Source organism: Hemiscyllium ocellatum, chromosome 5, assembly GCF_020745735.1.
Source record: "Hemiscyllium ocellatum isolate sHemOce1 chromosome 5, sHemOce1.pat.X.cur, whole genome shotgun sequence".
NCBI lineage: Eukaryota > Metazoa > Chordata > Chondrichthyes > Orectolobiformes > Hemiscylliidae > Hemiscyllium > Hemiscyllium ocellatum.
In genome coordinates, this window is record NC_083405.1 from 140,708,039 (window position 1) to 140,720,468 (window position 12,430).

General features: G+C 49.1%; 1 protein-coding gene across 1 annotated transcript in view; it reads left to right on the forward strand.

Moving 5' to 3' along the window:
* scrib (scribble planar cell polarity protein) overlaps nt 1–12,430 on the forward strand; it is a 185,157-nt gene that overhangs the window by 55,269 nt on the left and 117,458 nt on the right. Inside the window, exons 7-13 of the mRNA XM_060825755.1 lie at nt 4,023–4,097; nt 4,826–4,970; nt 6,772–6,890; nt 8,465–8,664; nt 9,849–10,015; nt 10,672–10,796; nt 11,170–11,307. Of these exons, the coding sequence (XP_060681738.1) occupies nt 4,023–4,097; nt 4,826–4,970; nt 6,772–6,890; nt 8,465–8,664; nt 9,849–10,015; nt 10,672–10,796; nt 11,170–11,307 (969 nt within the window). The remainder of the gene's footprint in view (nt 1–4,022; nt 4,098–4,825; nt 4,971–6,771; nt 6,891–8,464; nt 8,665–9,848; nt 10,016–10,671; nt 10,797–11,169; nt 11,308–12,430) is intronic.

Sequence of the window (12,430 nt, forward strand, 5' to 3'; positions counted from 1 at the left end):
AATATGTTACCTAGTATGGTGGTGAAACGTCTGAAAACGAATCTTCCAGCTCAGCGAGCAAACCAACATCACATTGTCAATATTTTGGCTCTTATATCCCCAATCGAACAATCGGGGCTTTGATTTAAACAAATAGACAGAGTTAAGTGATTCCACAACCAACAGATCAGATCGAAGTCCTGTAGTCTTGCCACACCCTGTTGTGCAAGTGGTGGACAATTAAACAACTCACTAGAGGAGAAGGATGCACATATATTCCCATCCTCAATGATGGAAAAGTTCAGGCTGAAGCATTCGTAACAATATTAGAACATAGAAAAGTACAGCACAGAACAGGCCCTTCGGCCCACCATGTTGTGCCGAGATTTAATCCTAATGTAAAATATAGTAACTTAATCTACACACCCCTCAACTCACTGCTATCCATGTGCATGTCCAGCTGTCGCTTAAGTTCCCCCAATGACTCTGCTTCCACCACCACAGCTGGCAACGCATTCCATACATTCACAACTCTCTGCGTAAAGAACCTACCTCAGACGTCTCCTCTATACCTTCCTCCTAATATCTTCAAACTACGTCCCCTCGTGCCAGTCAATCCTGCCCTGGGGAAGAGTCTCTGGCTATTGACTCTATCCAAGCCTCTCATTACCTTGTACACCTCGATCAGGTCTCCTCTCTTCCTCCTTCTCTACAGAGAGAAAATTCTGAGCTTACTCATCCTTTCTTCATAAGGCAAGCCATCCAGTCTAGGCAGCATCCTGGTACACCTTCTTTGCACCGTCTCCAAAGCCTCTGTACCTTTCCTATGGTAGGGCGACCAGAACTGGACACAATATTCCAAGTGTAGTCTCACCAGGGACTTGTAGAGCTGCAGCAAAATCTCACGGCTCTAAAATTCGATCCCCCTGTTAATGAAAGCCAAAACACCATATGCTTTCCCTATCCACTTGAGTGGCAACTTCGAGGGATCTATGTACTTGAACACCCAGATCCCTCTGTTCCTCCACACTGCCAAGAATCCTGTCTTTAATCCTATATTCAGCGTTCTAGTTTGACCTTCCAAAATGCATCACTTCACATTTATCCAGGTTGAACGCCATCTGCCATTTCTCAGCCCAGCTCTGCATCCTGTCTATGTCGCGCTGCAGCCTGCAATAGCCTTCGATACTATCAACGGCACCTCCAACCTTTGTGTCATCTGCAAATTTACTAACCCACCCTTCAACCTCCTCATCCAAGTCATTTATAAAAACTACAAAGAGCAGAGGTCCAAGAACAGAGCCCTGTGGGACCCCACTCAACACTGACCTCCAGGCAGAATACTTTCCATCTACAACCACTCTCTGCCTTCTGTCAGCCAGCCAATTCTGAATCCAGATAGCCAAATTTCCCTGTGTCCCATACTTCCTGACTTTATGAATGAGCCTACCATGGGGTAATGTGGATGATCCATGTTGGTTTCCTTCAGAAGGCCTCACCATCTCAGATACAAGTCTTTAATCATTTGATTCACTGATACTTCGGTGTGAAATTTGAAAGGACCCAAGGATGTACAGAGGATCAGAGAGACCTTGGTGTGCATGTCCACAGCTCGTTGAAGACAACAGGACAAATGGATAAGGTGTTTAGAGACGTATGTGGGAGAAGTGCCTCTACTGGACAGAGCATTGAATACAAGACAGGGAGGGTATGTTGGAGCTGCATGTAATGTTATTTGGGCCCCAGCTGGAGGACTGTGTGCAGTTCTGGTCACTGCACTGTCAGAAGGATGTGATTGCATTAGAGACAGCGCAGAGGATGGCACCTGGCTGGAGTGATTTCCCCAACAAGGAGGGACTAAATAAACTGGGATAAACAGAAACGTGTTTCGCTGCTGCCTGGCAGCATACGTGGAGAGAAAACCGGGAATGTTGGGAATCCACTGATACGTCATCACACCGGGGAACTTTAATAGGGATGCCCTAGAGGAACAGAGGAAATCCAGGAGGTTACTTAAAGATGAGATTCCGAGCACAAAGAGAGGATGTGAAAAAGTGCTGATGAGTAAAGTAAGGAAAATACAAAGCTGTTTTATAAACATATAAGGTGCAAGGGATGAACCAAGGGAAATAACTAGGTCTAAAGTGTCAGTTTGGAGTGATGACTCCAGTTTGGTAAGACAAACTAGGACAGGACTTTACAATTAATGTTAATGCTGTAAAACATAGATAGCTAGGAGTTCTCTGAAATTTGCGTCACGTGGTGGTTAAGAAGGCATTTAGAATGCTTGCCTTCATTGCTCAGCCCTTTGAGGGAAGGAGTTGGGACATCATGTTGTGGTTGTACATGACGATGGTGAGGCCTCTCCTAGACTAGGATGTGCAGTCCTGCTCACTGCTGCAGGAACGATATTAGTAAATTGGAGAGGGCTCGAAAAACAGAGGGGAAAGTTTTGAAAAGGACCTTGGGGGCAGCGTTTTTATCCAAAGGATGGTGTGTATGTGGAATGAGCTACCAGAGGATGTGGTAGGAGGTGGTACGATTGCAACGTTTTAAAAGACATTTGGACAGGTACATGGATTGGGAAGGTTTACAGGGGTATGGGACCAGATCAGTTTGGGAAACCGGCCTGTTATGGATGAGTTGGGCTGCAGGGCCTGTTTCCATGTTCTCTGCGTTTCTGCATCCTTCTCCTTTGGGGATAACAATGCAGATTATTCATTCGAGATTAGACCCCCGACAGTGTGGAAACAGGCCATTTGGCCCAACCAGTCCACACCGACCCCCCAAAGAGTAACCCACCCAGACCCACTTCCCTCTGACTAATGCAGCTAACACCATGGGTAATTTAGCATGGACAATCCACCCTGACCTGCACATCTATGGACTGTGGGAAGAAACCGGAGCACCCGGAGGAAACTCATGCAGAATGTGCAAACTCCACACAGACAGTCACCGAGGCTAGAATTGAACCTGGGACCCTGGTGCTGTGAGGCTGCAATGTTAACCACTGAGTCACCGTGCTGCCCCCTAATTTTAGACTTGCCTACTTCCTCAGACTCTGTGCATAAAGACCCTGCTCTGTCAGAGTGCAACTACCCTTTCCCTAGCGACCCTCCTCCTGCTCCTTATGTATGTAGAACATGGGAGTCTCCGTATTCCTGTTTGCCAAGGTCATTCCATGCTCCTTTTGCCCCAGTCCCTTGTTTGAGTTCTTTGCTGCTATCTCTGTATTCTTTGAGGGCTCTGTCTGTCCTCCGTTTCCTAACCCTTACATACACTCCTCTTTTCCTTTTCACTAAAGCTCTCAGTTGGGCTTGTCAGCCAAGAGCAAAGAACAGCACAACACAGGAACAGGCCCTTCGGCCCTTCACGTCTGTGCTGCCATGTTTTGCCCTTCCATACGAAAACTGTCTTCACTTACAGGATCCCTCCTAGCTAAGGTTCTTGGGTTTTTCCAAACCCCATTTTCACTGGTCCTAAACTCGAATCAGCTGGCCTTGAACAGGTTTCCACGTGTCCGATGTGGATCCACCTTCAAACGGCTGCTGCCAATCTCCATTCCCCAGGTCTTGTGTAATAATGTGGTAGTTACTCTCACCCCAGGGTAATGCTGTCACCCAAGGACTGCTGTTGTCTTCATTTATAAGTAACCTACCCAGCCACCATCCCCCCGCGACCCCGGCCGTACCCAGCCTGCCCCCGTGACCCTGACCCCGGCCCCGACCCCGGCCGTACCCAGCCTGACCCCGGCCGTACCCAGCCTGACCCCTGCCGTACCCAGCCTGACCCCGGCCCCGACCACGGCCGTACCCAGCCTGACCCCACGACACCGACCCCGCGGGTCAGTAGTCTGGGTACGGCCGGGGCAAGGTCGCGGTTGCGGGGTGGGCTGGATACGGCTGGGGCCGCGGGGCAGTCTGGTCGCGGTCGGGGTCACGGTGCAGTCTGTATTCCTTGTCCGTTTGATGTAAATCTTGACTGTGTTTGCTGTTGACACCTTGCTGTATGACAGTGGCTCACGTCAGTTGCTTGTTTTGCAGCCAGACACTCTTGGAGCTCTGCCAAATTTACGTGAACTCTGGTTAGACAGGAACCAACTTACTGCGCTTCCCCCGGTAAGACATGAGGGCTCCCATGTCTGGGGATTGATACAGGGCTCTGCGGAGAGAGTGGGGCAGTGGGGTTAGTTTGGGGATTGATACAGGGCTGTGGGGCAGTGGGGTTAGTTTGGAGATTGATACAGGGCTATGGGGAGAGAGTGGGGCAGTGGGGTTAGTTTGGGGATTGATACAGGGCTATGGGGAGAGAGTGGGGCAGTGGGGTTAGTTTGGGGATTGATGCAGGGCTATGGGGAGAGAGTGGGGCAGTGGGGTTAGTTTGGGGATTGATACAGGGCTATGGGGAGAGAGTGGAGCAGTGGGATTAGTTTGGGGATTGATACAGGGCTATGGGGAGAGAGTGGGGCAGTGGGATTAGTTTGGGGATTGATACAGGGCTGTGGGGAGAGAGTGGGGCAGTGGGATTAGTTTGGGGATTGATACAGGGCTGTGGGGAGAGAGTGGGGCAGTGGGGTTAGTTTGGGGATTGATACAGGGCAATGGGGAGAGGGTGGGGCAGTGGGATTAATTTGGGGATTGATACAGGGCTATGGGGAGAGAGTGGGGCAGTTGGATTAGTTTGGGGATTGATACAGGGCTATGGGGAGAGAGTGGGTCAGTGGGATTAGTTTGGGGATTGATACAGAGCAATGGGGAAAGGGTGGGGCAGTGGGATTAGTTTGGGGATTGACTCAGGGCTTTGTCAGGTTTGTGGATTATGATTCCTGTGCTGTTCCGTATTGTAGGAGCTGGGAAACCTGAAACGCCTGGTGTGCCTCGATGTTTCTGAAAACAAACTTGAGACGCTCCCCAATGAGATCAGTGGACTGGTGGCATTGACTGACCTTCTCCTCTCCCAGAATCCTCTGGAATCCATACCTGATGGCATTGGTAGGTGCAGTGTAACCACCCCCCCAGGGCTGGCAGTGGGCTCCTGATACTGAGACACCTACTGCAGAGACTCTTGGTTCGGGGGAGGGGTAGGGGGTTGGGAGGTGGTGAGAGAAAAGGGGAGATGAGTAAGTTTGAGGATGATCTGGAAATTGGTGGGCAGTAAGTTGTAAGGAGATTATGTTTAGATTGCAGGGGGATGTAGGTGGGCTGATCAGTGTTAAACCGAATTCAGTACGGATAAGGGTGATGTGATGCACTTGGGCAGGACAAGCAAGGCAAGGGGGTATGTGCTGGAAGGTAGGACCCTGGGAATCCCCACGGGTCAGAGGGATCCTCCTTAAGGTATCACAGGAAGGTGGATAAAGTGGTGAAGGGGGCATATGGGCTACTCGTCATTATTAACTGAAGGCTGGAGTTTCAGAGCAGGGAGGCACTGTATAAAACATTGGGGGTTAGGCACCAGCCAACGTCTGCAGTTCTGAATGAAGGTGATCGCACCCAGTGGAGAGGGTGCAGAGGAGATTTACCAGGATGCTGCCTGGGCTGGAGAGTTTTGGTTAGGAAGGGAAGTTGGATAGACTGGGATTGTTTTCCTGGGAGCGGAGGAGACTGGGAGGGGACTGGATTGAAATGGAGAAAATAGGGGGGTGTTGATAGGAGCTTTTCCTGATGGAGGGCTCTCAATGACCAAGATTTTTGGATTTAAAGGAGGAGACAGGAGGGTTCGAGGGGAATGTGAGGAAAAGCCTTTACCCGGGGGTGGGGTGAGGAGGGGGTGGGGTGGGGGTGGTATCTGGAGTTCTCAGCCTATAAGGGGAGGCGAGGTAGTAACCCACTGAATGTTGAAGAAGGATTGAGATGAGTACTTGCAATGCCAAGATATACAAGGCATTGGGGGCCAAGTGCTGGAAACAGGACTCGAACCGTTCGCTGGTTGTTTCTGGTGGTGTTGGTCAGGGTGGGACAGCCTCATAGAATTGTACAGCATGGAAACAGACCCTTCAGTCCAACCCATCCATGCTGACCAGATATCCTAGTGTAATCTAGTCCCACCTGCCATATCTTTCCAAACCCTCCTTATTCATGTACCCCTCCAAATGCCTTTTAAATGTTGTTATTGTACCAGCCTCCACCACTTCCTCTGGCAGCTCATTCTATACACGTACCACCCTCTGTGTGAAAATGTTACCCTTCAGGTCCCTTTTAAGTCTTTCCCCCCTCACATTAAAACCTATGTCCTCCTGTTTTGGACTCTCCTATTGTGGGGAAAAGACTTTGTCTGTTTAACCTATCCATGTCCCTCATGATTTTATAAACCTCTATGAGGTCACCTCTGAACCTCCAACAATCCAGGGAAAACAGCCCCAGCCTGTTCAGCCCCTCCCTGTAGCTGAAACCTTCCAATCTCAGCAATATCTTTGGAAATCTTTTCTGAACCCATTCAAGTTTCACAACATCCTTCCTATAGCAGGGAGACAGAATTGTATGCAGTGTCCTATAGAGCTGCAACCTGACCACCACTATTCTCAATGCGCTGACCACTAGAGGTTGAAGGGAGCTGTGGGCACACTGTTTTTATCCATCCCTGCGATATGGACCCATTGGCTCGGCCAACTGTTATTCTTCATCCCGGATTGTGGTGGAGAAAGTCCTGTGTTTCTTCGGGAGTGGTGTTGGCAGAGGGGATTGTGCTGCCGACTCCTGTTCCTTGGGTATTGTTTTCCTGGATTAGACACTGAGTTGAGCTCTGGAATCACGTCTGTCCTCAAGTTCTCAGATGATCTTCTTGTAATCCCAGGCCAGTTGAAGCAGTTGTCAATTCTGAAGGTGGATCAGAACCGGTTAACGGAGCTAACAGAGGCGGTGGGTGAATGTAGCCATCTGACAGAGCTCATCCTGACAGAGAACCTGCTGACGGTGAGTGGACCACGCACTGGACTTCATGCTTGCACCCTTTGTGAAAGGCTGTGTCCCACCTTATCAGGATTATAAACACCATATAGGGTGCCCCCAAGCAGAGCTGGTTTCAATCTGTGACAAGGAGGAGAGGAGCCAGAGAGAACCGGGCTCTGGAAATAATAACGAGGAAGCAAGAAATAACCGAGGTGCTGAATAAAGACATTACATCAGAGCAGAACACACCAATATCTCCCCAAAATTACTCTTAAACATGATCAAAACGCGGTGAGGAAATCAACACAGTAACTGTCACTAATGGACATATGAATGGGGACCTCTTGGGGCTAAGGACTTCTAGACCTGATGGGATCGATCCTGGGATTTTAGGCCTTAAGACACAGGAGCAGAAATTAGGCCATTCAGCCCATCGAGTCTGCACCGCCATTCAATCATGGCTGAATAAGTTTCTCAACCCCATTCTCCCGCCATCTCTCCATAACCCTTGATCCCCTTGATACTCAAGAACCTTTCTATCTCAGTTTTAAATAAACTCCATGACCTAGCCTTCACAGCCTTCCGTGCTGCTGAATTTCATAGACTCTCTACTCTCTGGTAGAAGACGTCTCTCCTTATCTCAGTTATAAAAGGTCTTTCCTCAGGTCCTAGTCTCTCCTGCCAATGGAACCATCTTCCCAACACCACCTCTGTCCAGGCCAGTCAGTATTTTATACCTTTCAATTAGATCCCCCTCATCCTTCTAAACTCCATAGAGTATCGACCCAGAGTCCTCAAACGTTCTTCATATGTTAGGTCTTTCATTCCTGGGACCATTCTTGTGAACCTCCTCTGAACACCCTCCAGGGCCAGTACATCCCTCCTGAGATATGGGGCCCAAAACTCTGCACAATCCTCCAGATGTGGTCTGAGCAGAGCCTCAGAAATACATCCCTGCTTTTATATTCAAGTCCTCAAGCAGTGGATGTAACAGATTTGGATTTTTAGAAAGACTTTAGTACAGTATTAAACAGCTAATAAGGGCCCATGGTGGGGGTGGGGGTGGGGGTGGGGGTGGGGGGGTTGGTGGGGTGCAGGGAATGAGCATGGAGGGAGGATTGGCGAATGAATAAAAGGCTGTGGGTCTGGAGTCACGTGTTGGCCAGACCAGGTAGGGATGGCAGTTTCCCTCCATAAAGGACTTTACTAAACCCAATGGATTATTCTGACAATTGACTCTGAATTCCAGTTATTGAATTCAAATTCCTACATTGTGGTGGTGGGATTCACACCCAGGTCCCCAATACATTTCCTGAACCCCTGGGTTAATATTCTAATGATAATGCCACTTGACCATCGTGTCCCAGACCCATGGCCATGTTGTTGACACTTAACTGCCCTCTGAAATGGCACTGCAACCCACTCATTTCAAGGGTGGAGAACAAATGCTGGCCTTTCCAGTGGCGCCCGTGTCCCTTGACAGAATGAAACTACCTTTTCAAAGAAGGGCAAGCGATTTCTGCTTGGTTTCACATCGAGGCGGCTGGATAGTGTGGAAGTTGTTGGCGAACTGCTGAAATGTCTTCTGTTGATTACAGACGCTCCCGAGATCCATTGGGAAACTGAAGAAACTGACCAACCTGAATGTGGATCGGAACCGCCTCCTGGATTTACCAGCTGAACTGGGAGGTTGTGTGAGTTTAAACGTGCTGAGTCTCCGTGACAACCGGCTAACCCATCTCCCACCTGAGCTGGCAAACGCTTCAGAGATACACGTGCTGGATGTGGCTGGGAACAGGTAGGAAGTGGATTGATAATAACCAGCACTGAGGCTGGAGTGACACACTCGCCTGTCAATGTACAGAGCCTTCCTTTGTAATTGTATAGCAATTGTCTTTAATTGCGTGGAAGTGGGTGATCATTATTTAAGCCCCTATAAATAGACAGAAAATTGATGTTATGTTAGCAAGTGTATGATTGTAATTTGCAATTATGTAAGGAAGTATAAAATGTGTTAAGCTTGGTTCCAGCTCCATCCATCACCACTGTAATCCTTGTAGTTGTTGTCTAGCCAGGAAAGTGAGCTGCTGTTAGTTCGCCAATGTCTGATTTTCTTTTCTTTTTGAGAGATTTGAGATCTGCTGCGGGGGCCCAGGTTCATTATTCACTCCTGTATTGTCCTGGAGAAAGGGATGGTGAGCTGTGCTTGGGGTATAGGGACAAACAGGATTCCAAGGTTTTAACCCAGTGATGGTAAGGACCCTTGATTAAGGACCTGAGGAACAAAATGTGGTTGGGCAAGAAGTGAAGATGGGCAAGGGCTGGGAGCTAGTATTGGTTAACTGTGCAGGGTACAGACATGAGAGAATATATTTGAGAGGTAAGGAGTGATTTGAGGGATGTACTGGAAAGGTGGCAAGCAAGTGTACCTATTGGTTGAATGTTTAGGTCAGTGATGGAGAAGCAGATACCCTGAATTAGTATAACAAGTGAGAGGTGGATGAAACCTAGTCTCGGTCCTGAAAGTAGATCAGAGCATAAGTGTTTGTTCTTACATCAGAAAGTGATTATGTATACCAGGAGAATTCTCAAGTTCATGTAAGAACACACTGGTGGTCTGAGCAGATCCAAATGGGCAAGTTGGCGCCTTGGCTTGATTAATGTCGCCTGGGAAATATGGAGTAATCCCAGAATGGGACTTAAAACAGAGATTTGTCTGGTGATTGCCAAGGAGCTTGAGGACCACTGATTAAGAGACAAACTAAAGTAAAATGTGAAGTTAATGATGAGAATTTTTGTTGAGATCAGCAGTGCATGATGAAAATGAGCAGCTTTATTTCATTGGTGTATTTGTACAGTCGTGTCCCATAGTGCCCTCTCCTCCTTGTGGAACCCGACCCCTACTTGTTCCCCCTCCAGCCCTCCCAAAATGCCCCATCCTTGATGATGTGTGTGTCTCCTGACACGGTGATCTTTTCCCAGGCTAATGAATCTACCTTTTGCACTGACGAACCTCAATCTGAAGGCCCTGTGGTTAGCTGAGAATCAATCTCAGCCGATGCTCAAGTTCCAAACAGAGGATGATGAGAAAACTGGTGAGAAGGTCCTGACCTGCTACCTCCTGCCCCAGCAGCCGTCCCCCAGTCTGGGTAAGGTCTTGGTGTCAGCTCTTTTGGAAAACTAGTAGCTGCTCTCCTTCCTGACTCTCACAGGCCAAGCAGTGCCGTTCAGCTGCTCCACGGGCTGAAGTGTCCTGGATGTTGTTTCACCTTGTTAGGCCCCGAGTGGACAGATAACCCTTGGTAAGAAGTGCCTCAAAGATGTGGCTCACTTCAACAGCCGGTTGATGTGAATAACTGACTGGGTAGGCTGGTTCATCTGTGCTTTAACTTACTGCTGGGACGTGGGTGTCACTGGCTGGGACCAGCATTTATTGTCTGTCCCTAATTGCCCCTTGAGAAGGTGGGGGGAGCTGCCTTCTTGAACCGCTGCAGTCCATATGCTGTGGGTTGTCCCACAATGCCCTTAGGGAGGGAATCCCAGGATTCTGACCCAGTGACACTGAAGGAACGGTGATATATTTCCCAGGTCAGGGTGGGGAGTGTCTGGGAGGGGAGCTTGCAGGGGTGGTGTTCCCATGTATCTGCTGCCCTTGTCCTTCTGGATGGACATGACTGTGGCTTTGGAAGGTGTTGTCTGACAGTGACAGGTTCTCTAACAAACCCCTTCAGTTCGTCTGCATGTCACTTCTCAAGCTGGGTCGCTCAGTGTGCTTAGGCCCTGATTCCATTCGTGCTGCTTGCAGAGAATCTCTTGAATGACAGCCTGGATGAGGGGTGGACAGAGCCGAATCTGAACCGGGTCAGTGTGATCCAGTTCCAGGAGGAGCTGAAGGATGATGAGGAGAACGAGGAGGAGGCAGAGAGACGGGTGAGTCTCTTGGGTTTGTGCTCTTTCCTGGAATTTGGGGTGGGGGGGGGGGGGGGGGTGGTGGGGGGAGGGGGTTTGATTGCAGAGTCTCCTGGTCTTGGTGGGAGCGTGTTTTGGGTCTGTCTGACAGGGTCTCTTGGTGATGATTGCACAGTGTGCACACCCACCCCAGTCCAGTGGGGAGGGAGTGCAGTTCCCCCCCCACCGTGTGTTGGGGGGGTGGATGTTAGAGGCTGTGTATGTGCATGTCACTGTGTCTCCGCGCTGCCAAACTCTGTCGATATGCCTGTGTTTGTCATGCTGTCTATGAACAAGTACTTCCTGTCCATAAGGCTGCTCTAAATGCTGGCATCCTTCTGCTGCTTGTTTTTAGGGTCGGTTACAACGCAGGGCGACCCCACACCCCAGTGAGTTGAAGGTGATGAAACAGGCGATTGAAGAAAGGAGGGGAGAAGCCCTGACTATGAAGGCCCAGGATCAACCTCCTTCACCTGAGTCACCCCAACCATCGGTCAGTGCGTCCACTTCCAGGGCATACAGCTCTGGCAATCTCTCATACCAATTCATTCTCAAGAAGTGAGGTTTAGTGCTTAGACCAGCACTTACTCAAGGTTCGACCACCCTTTGGAACGGAGATGGGGAGGAATTTCTTCAGCTGCAAATGTGTTGCTGGTCAAAGCACAGCAGGTTAGGCAGCATCTCAGGAATAGAGAATTCGACGTTTCGAGCATAAGCCCTTCATCCAGAGGGTGGTGACTCTGGAACTCGTTGCTGTAGGGGGCTGTGGAGGCCAAGTCACTGAGTGTATTTAAGACAAAGATGGGTTCTTGATTGCTCAGGGTTGCAGGGAGAAGGCAGGAGAATGGAGTTGAGAAACATATCACCCATGATCAAACAGCAGAACAGACTCAGTGGACCAAATGGCCGAATTCTCCTCCTTTATCTTGGTCTCATGAATTTAGTTATAGTTCTCAAAATGCTTGTCTGATGGAATTAATTTAACAAAAAGCATTGATCAGGTTCTTATAGTTAACAAGAAATACTGTTCATCTAGCAGCAGATGAACAAAACTCTGAACTATGAGCCTACAGCCTGACCAGGTGAAACTCTAATACTGGTTTCCAACCTGCACACCACCATGCAGGTGGGCTAACAAAACAAGAATTAACATTGCATGTGGGAGGAAGGAAATTGGGGAGAGACAGTTGAGTGGGACCTGTTGATAGAATGTCACAAGATGTTCCATTTGCTTTGCAAGCCATTCTGTTCTCCCGCCTCCTTTCAGATTCGGTTGCTGAGGGGGAAGCTGAGACCTTTAATTGGAAGGAAAATCAAAAGGTTGAGCAAAAAGACAGGAAAGTGGAATTGAGGAGTATCAGATCAGCCAGGATCTTGTTGAATGGTGGATTGGGGCTGAATGGTCCTCTACTACTCCTCTAACTTGTGGGCTCGAACAACCACAACCATCTCACTATGTGCCCAGTATGACTCCAACCAGTGGAGAGTTTGTCCATGGTAGCCATTAATTGCCAGGGCTCCTTGATGCCACACTCGGTTGAATGAAGCCCTGATGTTAAGGGCTGTCCCTCTCCCCTCCCCTCTGGAATCCAGCTCCTTCTGTCCATGTTTGACCC